Source organism: Chiroxiphia lanceolata, chromosome 9 (assembly GCF_009829145.1).
Source record: "Chiroxiphia lanceolata isolate bChiLan1 chromosome 9, bChiLan1.pri, whole genome shotgun sequence".
NCBI classification, from domain to species: domain Eukaryota; kingdom Metazoa; phylum Chordata; class Aves; order Passeriformes; family Pipridae; genus Chiroxiphia; species Chiroxiphia lanceolata.
The window spans coordinates 24679958-24701429 of record NC_045645.1 but is presented as its reverse complement, the minus strand read 5'-3'; the positions used below and the strand labels follow the sequence as shown (position 1 = coordinate 24701429).

Here is a 21472-nt window from a genome sequence, read left to right as displayed (position 1 = left end):
TCAGACTCCCTGGGTTCTTTATAATGGGTCTTCGAATCCTCACTTGTTTGGCTAGTTAGGAAATTTTATTTTTTATAAACCTTGCAAAACCGGCAAAGTTGTAATTTCCCCCGAGTTAAGAAGTGTTTCCAAAGTTGGCTTTTAATATACAGCACCCCCAAAATCACTCCATATTGTCAGAGAACAGTATGATGGAAATAGATACAAAATGCTTTTGTTATCAAATCTTATTTTAGGATGATATAATGACATTGATTTTAACATCTTCAGTAGCGGTGAATTTCTAAATGTAGGGATATGCTTTGTATCAGTAGCAAACTCAAGTCAAAATTATTGACTGAGATCACTTGTATATAAGGGAAGGGTATACTTGGTCACCTTGGAAGTTTGCAGGGTGTTTTCAGATTTATAATTCCAGTATCTTTGCTAATAAAAAAATACCACTTTGCTCTTTTTCAACAGAGTCTCATCCATGTCCTCCGAAACCAGATCCTGCAAAGAGCTTGTCCAGTTCTCTCAACAATTTGACTCCTGCTAAGTTTACACCTGTCATTAACAATGGGTCCCCAACTATCCTGGGAAAAAGAAGTTACGAACAACACAATGGAATGGATGGTAAATATTTTTCCACAAAATGTATATTGTCTCTATAGGCTTTTCCTTCTGTCCTTTCGGTATACAAAGAGATGATGTAAACCCACAGTCCTTTATATAAATTCCAAGTTTCTTGTTCTTGAGGGAGGCTATTTTTTCCTGTTGTACAAATTGCCTGTCCCACTTCTCCTTCTGGGTGAGACACATGACGTGGACTGCCTGGGAGGTGCATGCACACAAAAGTCGCTGTGCTAATGGAACTCTGCCTGGCTTGGCCAATCTTGCAACTGGGATAGTGAAGAAGAAACTTGAGTTTTTAAGTTAGTAGTACAAAGAATAGCTTAATAGCTTTTTCCAGTGATGTTTCCTTTTTCTTTTGAGGTTTACATGTTTTTAACCTGTAGGTAGTAGCTGTGCAGTTCCCAAGTGGCTTTCTAATGGGTGGGTCACCTGGCTTTCAGCAAAGCTACCAGGGGCTGCATGGCCACAATAAAGGCAGGCTGCTGCTTAGCTGAAGGAGGCAGAGGAGCCAGATCTGGCATGGCATAAACTTGCTCCTGCCTTGGAGCAAGTGACTCAACAGGGAGGGAGAGCTAGAGAGTTTTTCTCATTTTTACCTTTAATTTTAACTTTATATGTAGCTTATCTGAAATATAATTACAAACATTTGATATCTGATTGTGTTTTAACATTAAGAACTTTTAAAACTGCTGCTGTTCAGGTTGCTGATGTGATGTTTTTCTCTTTTCTGTTCACTTGTGCTCTATCAGGCAACATGAAGAAGCGCCTGTTGATGCCTAGCAGGGGTAAGACCTTGAAGCTGCGCTCAGCTTATGCTAGGAGAGTGATTTTTAGTTTCATCTGCTGGCTTGTCTGTGCTTTGTGGCTAATGAGTCTGTGTGCACCTTCTGTGTTGATGTCTAAGTGTTCCTTGGGTAACCACTTCCACCCATGGTTATGCTGCTCACCTTTCAGGCTTTTCACATGCAGGAGACAAGTCGTACAACCCTACTGAAGACACAAAATCCTGTGTTCATAATTGATTACCAATTCCTCCACTTGACAGAGCAGTCTTCTAGCAGTTCTGTGAAACTGCTGGCAGCTGTGATGGTTGGTTTGAAAATAGGTGTTGTTTCACTGACTTTTAAGTAAACGAAGTTTCACGGATCTTGAACTACTTCGAATTCACTCTGGCCAAAAGAAATAGAAGACAGTATTTACATCAAGTCTCAAAGTCTCTGTATTTTCCACTGAGAATGGACAGTCTCACTGGTGAGAGACTCTCTTCATGTTCTCTGCTGGCAGTAGAAGATTATTTTCAAAATTTCCACTGCTTAAAAATTAATCTGTTCTGAGTACTGAACAGACCTCAGAAGCTTTCATTTGTGATAATGCAGGAGATGTATACATGATGTCACTTTACCAACTTCAATGGAACAAACCCATTTTGAACAGTTAGGCTAAACAAGTGTGACTGTGAGACAGGCAAACACAAAAACTTACCTGTTCCCATGAACTGGCCAACACTGCATGCCCTGATGTTAAGCTTTGTGATTAATGGCTGAGGCAGCGGATGGTTACCAATATTTACATGCATGCATACATGAGTGCATGTGGAGAATACAACAGTGAGGACAGTGGTTGTTCTACTGTCTGGCTGTCTTTGGGAATTTATGCCTTGATACCACGTTGCTGAGTTTTCATGTGCTTTTTAACTTGTCTTTTGGGAAGAATAACAAAGCCCTGCTGCCTTGGTCAGTTTTGCTTCCTTGGAAGCTTTGTCCAGTCATGAGGGATGTAGATGAAGAGTAGCTCATTGAATTTCCACAGCTCCCAGTGAGTACCTGCTTATGGGCATGGCGGCTGCTCCCTGCTAAATGTCCTCCTCAGCACGGGGACTGCTGAGTTGCTCAGCAGATGATGCACTTGTGAAGCTCAGAGATGTTGTGGCCCAAAGGAGGGAAGTAGAAGAACAGATCCTTCTCTCAGGAAGGCTCTCTCTGCACTGAGCACTGGACTTAATAACCCGAGACGATTCTCTGGAAATGGAGGTTTCTTATTTTAGTCTTCCAAGATACAGAACACTGCTCGTATAAGTATTTGGTTAGATACATTTCAGTCATAACTGTTGCTGAAGCAGTTTGCAAAAAGATTTTGGAGGAGTACCTGTTCAGGCTCCTCAGAATACGTGTTTCTCTGAAGCAGATGTGTGTAGCTGTGCAGATCTCCCTGAGCACCTGCTGGTTTACCTGCTCAATCTGTTCTCAGCCAGCCACTGAAATACTTGCAGTAGTACTTGTCTCTGTAACTGCTAGGTAGCAGAGTACAGTTCAGTCCTAAAATCTGTTTACCTGCTGAGGGAGTGAGTGTTAACTGAATATTTTTGTGAGCAGTTCAGCTTAAACTTGTTGGTTGAGATTTATTTGTGAATGTAGAATGTTTGCCATGCTGCAGTTTGACATCTGAAATACTTCCTGACCCTGGGTTGCTGGAAGCTTTGCCAAGACATGGAAGGAAGGGAACCACCTGCAGAGAAACAAAGTTTAAAGAACTTGGATCGAGATCTGCTGGGCACAGGGAAACAGATGGTGGAAGTTTGGTGGATCTCTTTCTGTCCTGTTCCCATTTTGTGTGTTAGTGCCCCTTAGCACAGGTTCCCAGTTGCCTTGCATGTGAGCTGGTAAGCCTTGCTGGCTGGGGGGCATGGCTAACACGGTTTCCTGTGCCATGCAAGAAGTGGGATCGTGGTGCTGAAAATGGAGCCATATAGGTTTACTAATCTGGGAGGGCTGTTGGCAGGAAGGGAGAGGAATAGCATGAGTTGAAACTGTTCAAAAAAAGGGGCAAACAGCAGTGAGAGTAATGAAGCCTTTTGACCAGAATTTAGGAGCCAGTGAGTGAGTTACTATAAAAGGATAGAAATAAACCCATCTATCCAGAACTTTGGATTATAGCTAACCTAAAGTAGAAGGAAAGGATTAATGAGGGTAAACTGAATTGGTAGAACTGATCAGATTCTGCGTTTACTTAGGTCCTACAGATACTGTGGGAAATGTTGGGGGTTTCTGTGTTGTTTTTTATGTTTCTCCTCTCCCCTTAGTGATACACAGTAACATACTGGATTAGGTCACTGGGGGAGTGTCCTGCAAAGAAAAGCTGGTGTTCCAACAACTGCACAGAGGCTAAAAATACTATTTCTGCACGAATTTAGGTGCAGGAAGACACTATATCCACCTATGTTGAAATAGTTTTCACGGAGATGTTAACCTACTGCAATGTTGTATGGGTTATCCAGGTTTTTCTCTGCTTCCTGCTGCTGTGCTGTGTTGGTGGCACCTGCAAGACACCTTACAGTTTGGACAGGTCACTGTGTCAAAGTCTCTGACAGGTGACAGTGGACAGCTGTTGTGGTGGGCTTTAGCTGAACTCTCTTTGCTGGTGATAGAAGTCTTTTGGTGCTGGGCTATTACTTCCAAAATCAGAGGAGAAGTATGTACATTGTCAGTTATGGCTGGTTGCTGAGCTGATGGCATGTGATGAGTTTGTAAGGCTTCCTCATGGCCAGGTTGTAAAGCAATATATAATCAAGAGATTTATTTGCAGGAAATAAGCCAAGTAGCAGCTTGTATTTTTGCTAAGTGTAAATCATTAAGATCCATGTTTATGCATGGTAATTGCTGAATTTTAAGGAGTACTTCAGGTTTTTCCTTTGGAATTTTGTTGTTTAATTGCTTGGTTTTTTTCTCTTGCTACTGTAACTCCAGCTAAGTAATTTTAACTTTTATTTTTCTGATTCATGTCTGCTTAACCCTTGAGACCTTAACTTTTTCAGGCTTTGAATATGATTTGTCTGGCCAGGCATCTTGAGTTTTGACCGGTGCCTGAATTCCAAGGGCAGGAAAATAATCTCATCTCCTCACTACCTGCACTCTATTTTATAAGAAGGGTGTAGTCCTTTCATCTATTTCGTTTTCCTCCTCTTTAAATCATCTTGGAGGCATCACTAGGCGTACAGTGCCCTTCCCAGCTCTCCTTCAACATTAGATTAGCATGGACAAATTGCTGCGGGATCCTATTTTTGGAACATGAAAAGTACAAGGAGTCTCCTAAGATGTCAAATACAGTGAGATTTAAAAAAATTACCAGTTTATTGCTTTTTCATTAATGTTCTGGAGCTTGACTCACAGTCTTCACCATGAAACTTCCCCTAGAGAGATAGATTGGATGTGTTATGTCCTGGAACCTGTTTACTTGATTCCTTACACCTATCCAGTGTGGGATCCATGTGGTACTTGTCTGTGCAAATTCCTGCTGGGGGAAGGGAGGTAGCATTGTTAGATTTTTATTTTTCTCCCCTCTCTTTTATACCATGTTAGCTTTCATGTAATCAGATTTGTTTTTCAGAGTCATCACATGCACTCTAAAATTGGCAGAAAGAGGGAGGACATGAATGAGTAGCTGGAATAAAGGGAAGGCTTTTCCCAGCAACAAACTTGCATTGATAACATGGTAGTGGATCGAATGCTGAAAATTGGAGAGGGTTTATAGAAGAGCTGTGAAAACGGTGAAGGGACTGGAAAACACACTGTATAATGGAAAATGCTTTTACCAAAGTGGAAGTTGTAGATGTTTGTCTCTGCTGACAGGAGCAGCAGAAGTATAATAATAGAGGGCTTTTTGTCTAGCTGGGAATCTAATAATGAGCTGCAGTAGCCAGAAGGTACAGTAGAAAAATTTTGGCTGGAAACAAGCTGCAGATTTTTGAGCGAGGTTAATTAACTGTTGGAATGCCTTGCTTCTGCTGCTGGGGATTTCTAAACCCAAATGGAATGTCAATCCAATTTAACGTATTCTGGTTCATTGTCTCTCACCTCCTTTTTGGGAAATGTGAATGAACTTCTAGAAATTGAAGCATTCATTAGCCTAGCATGGCTTTAGTTCAGTTATCAAGAGATGAGCATGACAGAGGAAAAACTGTTCTTGAGCAAAACCAGCTATTGAAGTGGGAAGGTAGGGAAGTTCTGTAACATCAGCTATGTGGGGGACCAGAATTATCTCAGAGGTTTTTTTCCAGCTGACTTAGACCTTGCAGAAAATGCATCAAAATTCTGCCTTTATCAGCAGTGGCCCCAGTTGTCCTTCCAAAGTTGAGGAGGGTGTATTGGTCCCTTAGTAAAAAGTGCGATACAGGGGGTATGGGGCAAAAGTCCTGGCCTTAGCTGTTGATATCCAAACCACAGTAATGCTGACTAATGACAAGAGAGAAAATGTTCAGTGTTTTTTAATGGAATTACTGTTTCTTGCCAGCAGCAGCACAGCTGGGAAGAGTGGCAAGTTGCTTGAAAAGCTTGTGCCTGTGCAACTTCCTTGCTTTAGATTATTTGACAAAAGTACTGATTATTTTTGAGAATTTTACTTAGGATTTTGTATTCAGATGTTAGGTGAAATTTTTTTCGCTTGCCTTCAGTTTAGCCATGATACTGTGTTTAGTTTCTTTTGGTGTTCTGGATAAAGATCTGAAAATGAAATCAGCAGATGGGCATCATGCTCTATGGATCAGCTACTAAAAACCATTTTGTCTAGAAGCAATGGGATGGAGTAAGATGCAGATGTTGACTGAGTGAGAGGCGAGTGCATATCCCAAGGCAGTGGTAGAGAGCAGGTGTAATTAATGTGAGAGGAAATGAATGTATAACAGTGCAAGGGCAGAATTGCAAATTCCCAGATAGTACAAAGCCTGAATTTGTAATTGAGTGGAATCTACCTGTGTGACACATATCATTCACATATATATATATATGCACACACATATATGTATATGATGTATAATGCTCCTAACTCTAAGAATAGTGAATAATTCAGTGCTTTCTAGTTTACATAGCTTGGATCAGCAAATCCTAAAGCAGCAAGGTGTGCATGGTTTTGTTGCCTCTTTTTAACCACTTAGTGTGTTACAGCCAGGCAGGATATATATGATGCTTTTTTTGGAATGTGAGTAGATAGTATTGATTGGCTCAACTGTGAGACAGATGGCAGCTCTCCATTCTCAACATCCTTGTCCAAGGGTAGCTGCTGACTTCTTAGAGTTGGCTGTCACTATCCAGAAAGTATTAGCAGGGTCCTTGAAGTACTTGTAGCAGGAGGTACAGCTTTGCATGAAGAGACACATCTGTGAGTTGGTTACAGTAAATTAGTGAGACCTGTTAGACCAAGCATTTTAGGAAATGCTGTCCAAATCCAATGAAGTTAATATGCAGGGGTTAGTGGAAAGAGGTGGGTAACAGACCAATACTTACTCATCCAAAATTAAAGCCACTCTTTGCAAAATCTCTCATTTGGAGTTAGTGTGTGTTTATGTTGTCTTGGGTTTATCTGTGCAACAGAGAACTGTGATCACTTCTGTGTTTCTTTACAACCAAACCAGTCTGTATATCTCTATTTGTTGCATGGGGCTGGGCTGTATTCTGAACCACATCAATCTTTCCCTTTTTTAACCTTAAACCTTTTTTTTCCTTTTCCTTTGCCAATCTTGGTAGGAACTTACTTAGGTAAGTAAATTGCAAATTTAACATTGTTTTTATGTACAATAGAATTTAAAGGAAATGTTAGTCTAGGTGGTGTTTGGTACAATTTATGTTCTGTTCTGCTTGTTGCACTTGCATTCCTGAAAGTTTGTAGCCTCTGATTGTTAGAAGGTGGACACTCAATCTGCTCACAGCAGTAACACACTCTTGGTAGTTATAAGAAAGGGAGGGGTGCTAAAGTGTTCTTGCAAGCTTGCAAAAAGTGTATGTATGTATATGTCAACCCACTGAGACTGCCTCAAGTGAACCAGTAACCTGGAATTGAAATCCTTGTTCATCAAGCCTCATTCATGCATGAATTTTTATATGTTTTTTCTAGCTTGCTCACAAATATGATACTGTTGATGTTTTTGTTACTGCTGGGAAGGATGAAATCCCAGGAGGAAGATTCCTTTTGGAAAAGGAACATGCATATACAGAGTGTATAGATTTTCGAAAGGAATGTATTTTAGTGGAGTAAAGTTGCTGGTTGTGAAAGTGTACATGAAATTTTCTACATTCACTGTGACTGGAGATGCACTTATGAATCTTGCTGCATATTGCATGCTCTGCATGATACTTCTCGTTGGTAAACAGAAGGTAAAAAACAAAATGCCATCTGACTAATTGCTTGATGAAGGACCCATATCTTTGTGTGTGGTAGATACTCTGAAGACTGAAGTTAGTAACTTTGCATAAATATTAATTTAACAACTCCAGGTTGTGTCCAGTGGCTGGAAGCTGGGCTACTCTTCCTCCTTGGTACTTGGGTCAGTTTTGTACAGACTTCTGTCGAACTATGAAATGGACTGTAAATATCCAGCAACAGTGTTGTATGTTCACACATGGAAAAGCACTGGAAGGTTTCTAAACCCAAGCAGAAAATTGTCCATGCTTCAGCTTCTTGAAGCTTGCTGTGATAACTTCATGGGAACATCCCTGCACTCCAGCCTGTGCTGGGCATGCTGCTGAGGGTTTAGGCTCTTCTGCTTCTCGGAATGGCAGTTGTGTATCGTGTGGTGTTGGCAAAAAAGCAGGCAGAAACTGAGCAGTGGGAGTGATTTTTGTATGCTGCCATTGAGATGCTGAGGTCCTCTCTCCAGAGTCGCAGGGGATGGGACTGGATCAGCAAAGAGCATGTTTAGTGTCAGGCTACCAGTGGGAACAGATGTGCTGGTTTGCTTTCCGTTGGGAAATGAGATTCCACCACTCCATTCGATGTTGTTGGGTGCCACCTATCCCCTGCTCCCGCAGTGTGCTCTTGGGGTGGTGCTCTAGTTGCTGCTGGAAGTTTAGGTATTCTCTCATTCAAAATTTTTGTTTTAAACAAATCTGAAAGCAAGAGATTCAAATGAAATAGAGAGTGTTAGAAAAGGAACGGGTTGGTTGACTGAGAGGTAGTTTCCCAGTAGCAGCAGACTTGTGTTACTGTTTGTGGTAGTCCTTCCCCACCTGTGCTTCCTTAGGTGAAAGTATATTCATCTGCAGCTTTGATACTTCAAGAAGAAAGGATCATTAGGGCATAGTAACCTGCTGGACTGGTTTTCAGCCAAAATCTCTGTGATTGTGCTCATGCTTGAGGAACAGTTCTGAGGTCTTTGGCACTGAGTTGTGGGGAGTGGAAGCCTGCTCTGAGGGTGTCAGTTAATCTCTGTACAGGGATTAGATGTTTTATTACCATTTCAGTAACAACGTAGAATCATCTGTGGCAAAGGACATTTATGATTCTCTGCAGCTATACTTTCAATTTGTCTTCATTTTTTCCTCTGGTACTTCCTCTTTATTTCAGAGACTGGCAGGAGGAATTGGATGTCAGGAGATTTTCTGGGGCCTTGGGTTCTTTTCAGTGCTATGGAAAAAGCCCTCAAACATTTAATCTGGAGTTTTCAGAGTATATTTCAATTTCTTTGGCTACAAAAGAGTGGAAGACCTACTTACAGGCATGACTGTAGACCTTTACACTTTGTGGTTTTAAAGGTTTGGTCAATCCTAAAAGCTCCTTTTGTTGTTTGTGTATTTCTGTGTCATTTGGAGGAGGTCAGTGTTGTTTCTGATGTGGAGCTGTGTAAATTGAAGCAGTTGGACCGTAGATTATCGTTTTAGCCCCCCAAATGATCTTCTAATGTGGATAAAGTGAGGTTTGCCTCAAAACTTTCTGCCCCATGGCTTCTCTAGACATTCCATCATAAAATAAAGTTGGACAGTTTTTTTTCTTGGAGAGGAGCTGCCAAAACTGTTGTATTCTGCTGCTGATTTAAATTCCTGTGCTGTCTTATTTTTAACCTGCTTGTTGGATGCATGTGTGTGAGATGCCTCTCTCTCTCAAACCTTGATCTGTGAAAATGGAGCAGGCACGTGGGGCAGGTCTGAGTCTGAGATGGTGAGTTACCTGTCTGTACCCTGCTCACCCAGAGACAGAGGATTGGTTTAGTTTGTAGAGGTGTCTGCATCTCACAGACTTCATCTCTCGCACAGAAGCCACCAAAAACTTTTGGGTGAGAATCCATTGTTTCCAGTACAGATGCATCCTATTGACTTGCCAGCTGTTCTGCAATGGGTTACAGATGTTGTGCTGTCTCTCTGCATCTCTTTGGTGCATAAAAGTTGCTCATTTAACAGCAGTGCTTTGGCTTCATATGCTTTTACTGTAATTTTTTTTTTAATTGCCAAGTGAATAAGATCTTTTTAGTGCCTGTTTTCATTCTTTCAGACTTCAGTTATCGAAGTGTGACTAAAGGGAAAATTCACGGATTAATTCACTAAGATTAACATGCTAATTGATACCTTACTGCTGTGATACCAAGAGTATAAATTGTATTGAAACTGTAGCTTTGTTTTGTGTCCTATTTTACTGGAGCAAAAAGTTGTCATGGGCAGCTTTATGCTAGAAATGGCAGACTGGGAGCAAGTTGTGTACCCGTTGTTAGCACTGCTTCTCTGCTATTTGAGGGCTCTGAAGCTTTGGGACTCAGAGCAAGCAGCACTTCTGCTTAGCTTTTGCTCAGTTTGCATCTCTCGCTTCTCCCCATGGAATATTCTGGGTTAATTGTGGTGCTTAGGAATAGCACTGTTTACTGTCTGTCATACATCCATCAGTAGTCATCGCAGCAGCCACATATCAGCTGCTTCTGTAGCCCAGTCTTTTTTGGCATCAGGGATGGTCTTCGTACAAGAAAAGAACTGATCTGGACTGCAGTTAAAACAAAATGTTTGGCTTCAGTCCAGGGACTAGCATCAGTTGATTTACATCTCTCAGAGCTCCTGTGAATGTAGAAAACATTATCTTTCAGTTATGGAAGGGGGAAATAAAAGACGAGTGCTGGAGCTTAGCTCTTAAGCTGACAGATTCTGGTTGCATCCTGCTGGCTGTGCTGTTTCCCAGCATCCGTGGAGCTCTTTGTCCATCCATCTCAAACGGCTGCTCACAGCTGTGTTTTGGATGCAATTGCTGCTCCCATGTAAAAAGGAATGATTATCCGGCGCCTGCATTGCCTTTTTCAACATCCAAAGGTTGTTACTGGTCTTTTAACTTGGTGCCTGGTACATCTGTCCTACAGATTTGGTGGAAATCTTTTTGGCAATTACTTCTTCTTCTCCGTGGATGCTTAAACACAAAAATGCAGCAAAAACTGAAACCATGTGTGTTCCCATTTGGGGTAGCTGACAGCATACAGCTACACAGAATGCAAAATACACTTGATATAAACTGTTGATTTTAATGTGGTGTCATGATACCCAGTGCTCAGAAAATGTCCCCTGTTCCGCCTTCCTCCCTCCTGATACATTGCTGTGGCCTGTGTTTCCTGTCATACCTGATGCAAATACAGTATGTTTGGCTTTACAAAGGAGAACCTCAGGGGACCTGTTGGAATACGGACCATGAGCTGTGAAAGTTCATTTTTGCTGGACTCTTTCAAAAGTTTTGCTCTCTCATCACAGCTTAACTCACTGGCAGTAGGAAGGTTCAAAGGTCAAGCTGTGAAGTTTGCTGTGAATGTGAATGCAGAATTCGTAGTGGTACCTTCTCCAGCCAGTGACAGCATTTGCTGATGCCTGTCCTGTGGTACCTGTTGGATTTGATGTGGTGACATGTCTGTTCTCAGCCAGAAGGGGATGAGAAAGGTGGTTTGGTGCACGGATGTTAATGAAATGCTGTTTCCTGCGAGCGTGCATCTTAGAAAAACCAAACGGTGCCATGCCATGCTGCCTTACAGCAACACATCCTTCTCCTAAACCCCCAGACCTTTGTTTGTCTTGCAAGGCCTCGTGTCTGCAAAGTGCAGTCCAGTGCATGCACTGTGGCAGCGTGATGGGGCACCCGATAGTGCAGCGAAGCACCTTGTCAGACCAAGCTGTTGTGCTCGGTGCTGTAGGGCGCTGTTTGTGTTGCTGGGGAAGGGCTTTGTGTGGTAGCTGGAGTCACTGTGCTCTGTGGCTGATGGAGCTACGCCTGTGGAAGTATTTACTCGTGGTAGGTTCAGCTCTGTTTGCTAACAGCTTGTAGCTGACGTCTGAGCCGAGGGGTTCCCAGGGGACCCCAAGGAGGATGGAAAGATTCTGTTTGTTGCTGTCTTGACAGTGAATAATGCCTTCCACCTTCTCCTCCTTGACGTCAGTAAATTCCTCAAAGTAAAAAACAGAACGTCAGATTTTTCCCAAGACTTGCAGAAAACCTCGGATCCGAAGGAGGAGGTGTACTTTTAGTGGTAGTTTGAAGAAGGTGAGAGTTAACAGAGAAAAGACTGGGCGAATGGAACGTGTTTGTAACTTGGGGCCTCTGCTCTTCAAACCATGTTGTTAAGGAAGCTCTTTTCTCAGACACTTTTCTAGGATGGGAGAAGTTAGTTCAGTAGACAGCTCTAGTCTTAGTGAAACAACACAGTTGCAATCATAGCTGCGTGTGTTTTGATTTTGTACTTTTTTCTGTCTTGGAAAAGCAATGGTCTTACCAGCTCTATTCTCTTTCCTGTTTGTTAGGTCTGCCTAACCACGGACAAACCAGACAAATGGTAAGAGAATGTTCATTTAACCAAAACAGGGAAAAGAAGAATTATTAACCCGTGCTAGATAGAACACCCCATTAAACCGTAGTGCTCACTTCCACCTTTGCTGTTTGCAGCTGGTCACATTTCCCAATTAACTGAAAACTTAAAAAAAAAAAATTTATTTTGGCACATATGAAACATCCAATTGGTTAAATACATTTTAAACCTCAAATCTGTCTACCTGTTTATCTACAAATGAGATCCTGTTTTGAATGGAACATTTTGTTTCTGCTCATGCAGAAACTGAGTGGCTGTTTACAGCAAAGTTTTGGGATGTGTTTCTAGGTGGAATGTGTTTCCCTGCAGGAGAAAGGTTTAAATGATGGAAGGTTTGTTTGGAAAACAGGGATTTTTGTTTGTTTGTTTGTTTGTTTTTAGGAAGTTGGTGTGCAAGTTGTCTGCTGAGAATGCTTGTATTTTATGTTCCTTTTTTTTTTTTTTGAGTAAAAATTATTCCTAGCCTTTCATCTGTTGTGCTGAGTTTAATAAAGGACAGAAGCAAATAGCCAGTCTCAGTGATGTGTCTCTGGCAAAATGCTTTCTCATGAAATTCACCCCAGTGTGAAGGGGCCAGTGCAGAGGCTGTGCATCCCCTTTGGCCCTTACATGTGGCTAATGGGAGACAACTTCAAGCATATTTCCCCCCCACCCCCCAAATGATCTTCTGATGTTGATAAAGTGAGGTTTGCCTCATTAGCTGAACTGCCACAATGCACTGGTGTCAGCAGAGTCCCTGTGACACAGGTTAGTCAGCAGCAGGTGTGACTGGTGGTCACTGAACAGCAATCACAGGCATTATTAAATCTGACAATGTTCTGGGGTAGTGTGTAGAGTCCTGAGGGGAGGCTATAACTAGAGCATGCCAGGCTGCTTGTAATAACAGAGTATTCCTTTGGTTTGTTCCTTGATCCGAAGTGGTAAATTGTATTCCTCCATGAATTCAGCTTAATTTTTTTGTCACTGAGGAGACTGGCTACTTGTTTGTGTCTGCTGAATAAACCAACTCAGAGCAGTGGGAGAAATCTGCGATGACCTAATACTTTTTAGGTGTTTTAGAGTGAAACCACCAGAACTGTCTTGATTTCTGGTTGCCTGATAAAATGTGCTACTGAATGAAAAATAAAAGGTCTCCATTTCAGGATGTATCATTTGAAATAGATTTCATTGTTCAAGTAGAGAAAAGGCAACCTGGAAGCACAGAGGTGCCCTTTCTAGGTATTTTCAAGAACATTTTCCGGAGTTGCTCTCCTGTGTATGTTGCACATGTGGAAAAAATATCCTTTGCAACTTCAACAAAAGGATTTTCTTGGAGAAACCTGGTGGAGGAAAAAAAAAAGCCATCAGAAAAGCTTTTATTTGAAACCTTTTGCTTAACAAATGCCAAATCTAAAAGCAGTTGTTGAAGTATTTCAGTGGTGTGCTGTGGTGCCAAAGTTCTCTTGTTTCACATGGAGCTGGGCAACTAAGAAATTAAATTGTTATTGCACTCGTATGCAACGGTTTTAAAGAGCTTAGGATTTTAAAAGGTGGGATTTTGTTTGTTTAGCTCTAAAGCCCTGATGTTCTATAGGAAGCAGATCTTGCTAGAGCAGGTGATTAAGGCTGGTCAAAAAAAAGTCATCTATCATTTTTTATTTTCTCCTCAGATAAAAAATGAAATAGATGCAGGGGTTTGTTGGGTTTTTTCCCTTGGTTGTCAGACTGAAGTCTCCCCTTTGTAAGTCAAGGTGTTAAAATTGGTTGAGCTTTTGCAATGACGTGATACTTAAGGATTTGAACACCTCACCTCCCCACTGTTCCTTCTGGGGTGGATCTCCCAGAGCAGACATCTCCGACTTACATGCTCAGTTTCCCATTCCATGGGCAGAAGGGGGAAGCCTTGGAGCATCTGGGGAGATGGTCTGATCTGACCTCAGACGAATTAAATTTGTACCAGGACGTTTTCTGACCAGCTTTAATTTATTCATATCAAGTTTTCTGGGCCTTCATTTTGCATCTTCCCCAACTGTTCAGTGTTACTGATTTCAGTGGGATTTCTCAATGTACTAATCAGCAGGAAGAGGGGCAGCAGAACTGGACTTCAGTGATCAAGGACAACTGCATTTGAGAAGCTTAACACTTTGCTCCCTTTCATCTGCACCTCTCTTAACAACAGTTCATGTTTTTCCAGTTGAGTCAAAGGGGGGTTACTGAGGGTCTGGAAAATGATGCCTGTGCTCATTCGCAAAGCAAAAGTTTTGTTATGGGAAATCTGTTATGGGAAATCTGTGGTGTTCAGTACTAAAAGGATTTTATTATAAAAGCTGCTAGATTTGTTTTCAACAACGTATTTAATTCTATACTATCCTCATTAAGTATTAACCTCCCTAGAACAAAAAGGATATGGGTAAGTTTAGTACCACAGAATAACTGTAAATACTGATTTTTGTGTTTGATTTGCTCTGTAGCTAGATTTCCTTCCCTGAAATCAATAGAGTTGCTCTAGATTTATGTAGTAGCTGAAATCTTAATTCTTATGCTCAATCTTTTGAACTTGATGTCATCTTTCAGACACAAGCAACAGATTATTGGTAATGCCTGCCATTTTATTATTTGTCCTGTCGCTGGAGTATTGCTGTCCTATTGCATACTGAAGGTGCCTAACTTGTATTGCTTGTGAACAATTGCTTATATGTGAATTCTGTGTTCTGGGCCAGAGGGGAAGTATTTATCATAAACTCTCAACAAGTTACACGAAAACTTTAATTCTCTTTTCCTTTGAGTGCTTTCACATGCTGCTGCAGGTTTGTTGCAGTCCATAACTGTACGTTTTTATGTATCACGTTAGGGACCAAGCCGAAACTTGCTGCTCAATGGGAAATCATACCCAACAAAAGTCCGATTAATTCGTGGTGGATCCATGCCTCCAGTGAAAAGGAGGAGGATGAACTGGATTGATGCACCAGACGATGTTTTTTACATGGCCACTGAAGAAACCAGGTAGGAAACATGGTCTTTCAGAGGATTTAAGGGGAGGCCTTTTGGTTTGTGGGTGCTGCAGCTGATGTTGTGGTTAGACAGGGATCTCGTCAGCAGATCTGTTTCTACATACTGAAGGCAGAGACCACTGCCAGTGTTGAGGTGAGTAAAGGCTGGGAAATACCTCATCATGCACTTGCATTCCAGAGAGAGCAGATTCTTCTTCCAGAGGAGTTACTGTAAGAGATGGGCTCAAAGGGGAGGAAGACTGGGATGAGAAGTTCACCTGGTTCAGACCCATCACTTCCCTTGGAGGTCCCACTGCAGTGGGACAGGATTGGGGCCCCCTGCCTCACAGGTGATGCTGTGGAGCAGAGCCTCCTATACACAGAGCTCTGCGTGCCCTCTTGCATGTTGAACTCTCTTGTATTACCTTTCAAAACACCTCCTAGTGTGTCTGGGTACTGAAATCTGCAAGTGACAGAGGGTTTCCGTGGGCTGAGTTGACTCATTTTTTTGGTGGTTTATATTTGCCACCACTAGTGGTGAGATTTAGCCCCGCAGTGTCCTCCTTTGATGGTACTGCTTCTACTAGTCCCTCTTGTTGCTCTGCCCACAGGATAAAAATAGCCAAAGAAACTCCTTGTGCGAGTTTCACTTTAAACTCTGTTTACAGACTGCTGGCAGAGTGGTAGAAGCTATGTGGCCTGATCCCTAATGCAAATGCTTTGTGTGTATGTTCCCAGTATTATTATTACTAGGAAGGGAGGGAGAGTTGCTCCTGGGTGTGGTGAGAAGGCTTGTGTGGTTTCCTCCCAAGAACTTGATGTCTCTCTCCTGGGTGACCTTGAAGAAGGTCAGAGCAAAGCTGCAGCCCTGCTTTCCAGCCTTCTCTGAGAGCAGAGGTGCCGTCTGGCTTCTGTCATGGTCTGAAGCCTGCAGTTATCAACACTTGCAATATCAGTGCCCCAACAGCAGAGAAGCACTTACCTTTCTCTCCAGCTTCTTGCAGAGATGGACCTGAGAATTGCTGGATGTCTGAGCCCTTACAAGTGACTGAGGATGTCAGGAGTTTTGAGTGCTTTGTCTCTTCCGGTACTACTAATTTGGCACTACTCTGAGTATTGATTTGTTCAGCATGAAGTGAATAGTGAGTCTTGATATCCCCAACCTCCATCTTAGCCTGCAAAGCATGTCAGGTGTCTGTGGGCCTAGTACCAACAGTGGACTTCATAGACAAGCTGAGACTGGTAACGCTGGAGCTACTAACCACTGATCTATTGGATCATCAGATTTCAGGGCAGGAAATACCCTGTAAGAACTCAGAAAAAACAAGAAATAAATTTCCCTGTCAGACTTGATCCTATGGACACCTCTAATGCAACTATGCATTTCACACCAGCTCATATCTTGACCATGTCTTTCCCTTCTTTCTGCGCCTGCAAGATGCTGTGAAAGAAAGCAGTGGGGCTCCATATATGATTGAAAATTAGGTGAGAGAAGTATTTAATTTTCAGGGCAAGCAGTTTTCTTATTCCTGTTGTCATCTTGCTTTGATAAAGAGGTACTGGAACCCTGTTTCAGACCTGCAGCTCTGGCAAATTCACGTGCCATTGTAGATGCAGGGTGTATGGTCTCTAGATGCTCAAGGCTTATTTCATAATCCTACATCTACAAAACACTTCTTGACATCTTCATCATCCAACCCACATGAAATACTGCAGGTGTGTGGTAGCAGTGTGTCAGTACAAGGTCCTGCCCTTTGACCTGTACAGAACAGTGAGAATATTCATCAAGTGTGGTGTTGGTCGTGACAACAATTTACTATAAAGACTCGGAATCATTTGCTCATAGAGAACCACTGACTGACACAGGAAAGAGGAGTCCCACAGCAACCAGCACATCTCTAATGAAAATCCTAGTTCAGTGATAAACATCAGCTCAGTAAGATCTTATCTCTTCTATTTAAAAATAGAGAAAGAAAAGAAAAAGAAAAAAAAAGTCTTCTTTGTCTGACAGCCTTGCTGCTTAGCTGGCTGGTGAGTGGTGAAAGGAGATTTTTGGCAGCCTGTTAAAGAGCAGGGAAGCCTGAGCACTGTAGCATTGTCAGTGGCACGGGTTTTCTGTCGAGCATTTCACCTCTAACTTTTCCCTGAACCATCTGCTGCATTCCAGTGTCAAGAATGTAAGACTTGTTTGTGAGCTCTGAAACAATTTGAGCTTTGTGTTGGCTCCGTAGCAATCAATCTAGCTGCAATATCTGCATATCATCCTCCAGCTGAGGGTCAGGCTGTGTTCTCAGTCACAGAAAGTAGGTTTTTCTGAAGTTTTACATGCTCCCTCCTCCCCTTTTTGTGTAGCACTGTTGAGAATGGTGCTGGAAAACTGGATGGCTCTGAGGGAGTAGTTTGAAAAGCTGGTCGAATGAAAGGAGTAAGTTTCTGCATTCAAGCCTCACAGTAAGGAACTTGGCATTTATAACTTATGCAAGCGGAGGCAGCGAGTGACCTGATCAGAATCTAGAACTGCTGCAAGACGTGTTTCAGATGGTGGTGTGGCTAAGGAAGCACATGGGGGTGCTGCAAGGAGCTCTGCTGGCTAAAAGGAGATCAAATGCAGCCAAAAAAGTCTTGGAAAAGTCATTACATCAATGTTTTATTATTTTTCTCCCCCACCATCACTTTGCCACCTTGTTCTCTCCTCTCCCTGTGGCCTTCCAACTTCAGAGAAGAGAGAAAGAGGGGCACTGGGCAAACAAAAGACATGCATGTGTGAGTGTAAGTTCTGTGCAGCAACTTGTCCTGTTCAGTGGGCAAAAAAAACAAGTGAAGACATGACCAAATCTGACAAGAGCTGATTCAAAATCTTCAGCTGGATTTGATGATTTGTCAGTTGTTGTGATGCTAAGGGTAACTTTTACAGGAAAGAAGGACCACTTTCTTCAGCAACCATTGTATCTCAAAGACAGAAATTATAACACAGTGATAGGCATCAGCTCAGTAAGAATGTATCTCTTCCATTGACAAATAAACCAAACTAACCAACCAAAAAAACCTCAACAACCAACAAAAGGGATTTTTGGTCCCAGCAATGTTCACTAACCAGATTTGGGGGATAGATAGCCAAGATGTGGACTGTAAAGCCTTTCCCCTCAGGTCTTGTGCTAAGCCAAAAACTCGTTCCATCAGGAGCCTGCAAGGGAAAGGCAGTGCTGCCTTATCAGACCCTCCCTGTTGCCCCAGTTCCTCAGCTCAAGGCTGTGCATAGTGGGTACTGGTGCACTACTCTTGTGAATATTTATTACTTTCTTCTCTAATCTCTATATGCCTTTGACCACTACAACATCCTCTGTAAAAGAATTCCTCATTCTCATTACACAGTATATTTTTCATTGTTGCAGGTTTTTTGGTTTTGATGGGGGGGGGGTTTATGATACTTCCTTTAGGTCTAAGCCTGGTATTGACAAAAAGAAACAAGCAGTCATTCAGTACTGTCTCTGCCTAACTTATTTTGGTAATTTTAAAACTTTGGTATATCCTCTCTCCCTTTCCTCTCTCTCTTTTTCTTTCTCTCCATATGGAAAACTGCTTCCTGCATCTGATAAGACTTGCTGCCAGTCTTGTAACATACAGGGAAATCCTTAACAAATGCAAGATATGAGTATTGCCCATTTTTGGGTTGGGCATACATAGTGTGCATGAAATAAGAAGAGGAGACACCCTATTAGTGTTCCCAGCGTGGGGGAAAGGCTCCAGTACTGGTTCACTGGTTAGAGGCTGTCACGGAGCAACCCTGCACAGCTCAGCCTTGAGGCACAGCTCCATGTTGTGCTGTGGGTTTCCAGGAGCTATGTGCTCCTGCTCGGGGCTGAGGAGCAGCAGAGTGCTCTGCATTAGCAGGTGGGAAGTGACCAGCATTGCCAGAAGAGGTTCGGTTGTAACTTGGCTTTATAAATTCACACGAAGCTGCCTCCAGCATGTCCGACTGATGAAAATAAATTCAAAATAAATCGGTGGTATAGAAACTGACTATCCCGACCATTTCACATGTTATATTCACAGCAGTAGACCCTGGTGCTACAAGGCTGGACCAGAATGCCTTCTGCTCCGAGGGGGAGGGATTCTGGAACAGAGAATGCAATTTCCTCATCATTGGGGGTTTTATAAATCAGAAAACCTAAGTTTCCCAGGGAGGACACAGCAAAAAGAACCAGAGTCAGCCCACCCCATCAGCGAGCAGCCTTTGCGTGTGTAGGCCTGGTTTCCCTTGGAGAAAGGGAAAAACCTATGCTGCCTTAGCATCCAGTCTCTGTAATCCCTTCCTTTCTTCCTTACTGTCTGCAGGAAAATCCGCAAGCTGCTTTCCTCCTCCGAAGCCAAGCGAGCCGCCAGACGCCCTTACAAGCCTATTATCCTCCGGCCCATCCAGACAGTGCAGCTCCGCCAGCCCATGAATGATGAACCCATAATCATCGAGGATTAACACACGCTGAGCAGCCCCTCCGCACAGCGGCGGATCTGCCCGACAGAATCTCTCCTCCAGTATCTACTTGAGTTTCTATGGCTACAGCATTGAACTAACTGTTGAAGAGAGGGAACTTTTGAGGAACTGTTTTGCATCTTTTAAACCCTTAAAAGGAACTCAGCCCTGCTCTGAGCCTCTGACCACAGACTGCTCTCTCTCTGTCTCTCTCTATCTTTCTCTCTCACGCTCTTTTCTTCTCTTTTTTTTTCTTTTTCCTTTTTTTTTTTTTTTTTTTTTAATTTTTGGTAGCCTCTTTTCCCTTTTGCTTCTACCCCTTTTGTAGACAGGGGGAGGGAAAGTAAGTTTAACTTATTAAGAGAATGTGGACTAGTACTTTTTAGCTTTGTTTCCTCTTCTGATGTACGAAGAGCTAGAACCCTTCATTTTGTGACTGAGCTCTCATTGCAAAGCCATTTTTATGAGGCTGTGTTGTAAGATTTTTCTTTTCCTTTTTTTTTTTTTTTAATTTTGTGGACGGTGCCATTTTTTTATTTCATTTATATTATTTCTTTTGTAGATAAATTTCCAACCTTTAACTGCTATTTGAAAATAGGAGCTGAAAGCCAGCCCCAGGTTCAGCCAGTTTTCTTTGGTCCTGTCCCTTCTGTTTTTTGGATCATTTTGCACAGCCGGTTGTGCTCATGCACAAGACAGAACCAACTCAGGCTGAGAAAGGAGTGAGCTAAGAACTGAAGAACCTTGCAGAACATTACACTAACGTTGTGTGCAGTGGAGGCCAGGCTACCAGAATTAGGTGTCCTTACTGTAGTTGCTCCCTGGGAGATGTGGCCCGTGGCATTTCTCCCAGTAACCAGCAGTTTGTGTGCTGCCTTCTCTATGACACCTGGAATCCTACGTGCTGTTAGGCCACCAAGAGCCAGCAGTAGGCCCAGCAAGTGTAATGAGTTGCTTTGCTCTGGCTCCAAGAGTCAAGTACACCAATGCCCAGGGACATTTTGCTTAGAACTCTGAACCTGTTTGTGCATCAGTGCTTTTGGACACGTTTCCCAGGATGAGACCTGGTTTCTCTTTAATTGCATTACTGTATGTTTCCCGTTTTGAAGGGACTTTAAATTACAGATGGCTTTTCATTTGAACACATTGTGTCTGAAATTAAGTGGTTTTTTTCCCCCTTGACATTTCTTGTGTTTGAGGTTTCTTGCATCTCTTGAACTTCTTATGTATTTGCAAGTCTGTATCATTTCTTTTTCATATGTCTTCTCATGGCAGTGCATTTGCTGAATGCCCTGCTTGGTTTTGAAAGGATGTAAACTATCATTTGCAACTTGTGCTGATCTGTACATGTACCTGCCTCAAGCAGACACAGCATGTAATAACCCCCAAGTCATTCCATATGTGTCAGCGGTGAGATGAGCCAAAGTTGTATTTGGGTTATCACAGTCCAACCGTGATTCTGTGCAACTCTGCTAACCTGCCAGGTTAGACGGAAAGGAATCCCCACAAAATGAAAACAATTCAGTTAACTTTACTTAATAAACCTGGAAAGTGAGCTTTTGTGAAACATCTGCTTTTTGTCTCTTGTGAAATAGCCGCCGCAGCTCAGGGGCCGTCTGCCTGGTGCACGCACCTCTGCACCTTCCTTCCCATCCTGGAGCCGTGCTCTGCTCTCCAGTGTTTGTGCATCCCTGTGCCACTGGTGCTGTTATGTTGTACAGGGCAAGAGTCACTCACAGTTTGATTCCCCTCATGTGCAGTTTAAACATTTCCAGCGGTTCAAGCTCCCTCCTCAGCATCTCCCTCCCTCCTCCTCTGAAACGTGGCAGCAGA

At 42.6% G+C, this 21472-nt stretch overlaps 1 protein-coding gene across 4 annotated transcripts in view; it reads left to right on the top strand.

Annotated features, from left to right (window-relative positions):
- MTA1 (metastasis associated 1) overlaps positions 1-21206 on the top strand; it is a 77278-nt gene extending 56072 nt beyond the window's left edge. Inside the window, exons 16-21 of one of the 4 annotated variants that reach the window (XM_032696313.1) lie at positions 463-615; positions 1365-1400; positions 7131-7142; positions 12135-12166; positions 15030-15181; positions 19504-21206. In XM_032696313.1, coding sequence (XP_032552204.1) covers positions 463-615; positions 1365-1400; positions 7131-7142; positions 12135-12166; positions 15030-15181; positions 19504-19642 — 524 coding nt within the window. In that variant the 3' untranslated portion in view covers positions 19643-21206. The remainder of the gene's footprint in view (positions 1-462; positions 616-1364; positions 1401-7130; positions 7143-12134; positions 12167-15029; positions 15182-19503) is intronic. The other 3 variants (XM_032696314.1, XM_032696315.1, XM_032696316.1) reach the window with 3 other exon arrangements.
- Positions 21207-21472: the final 266 nt, after the last annotated feature.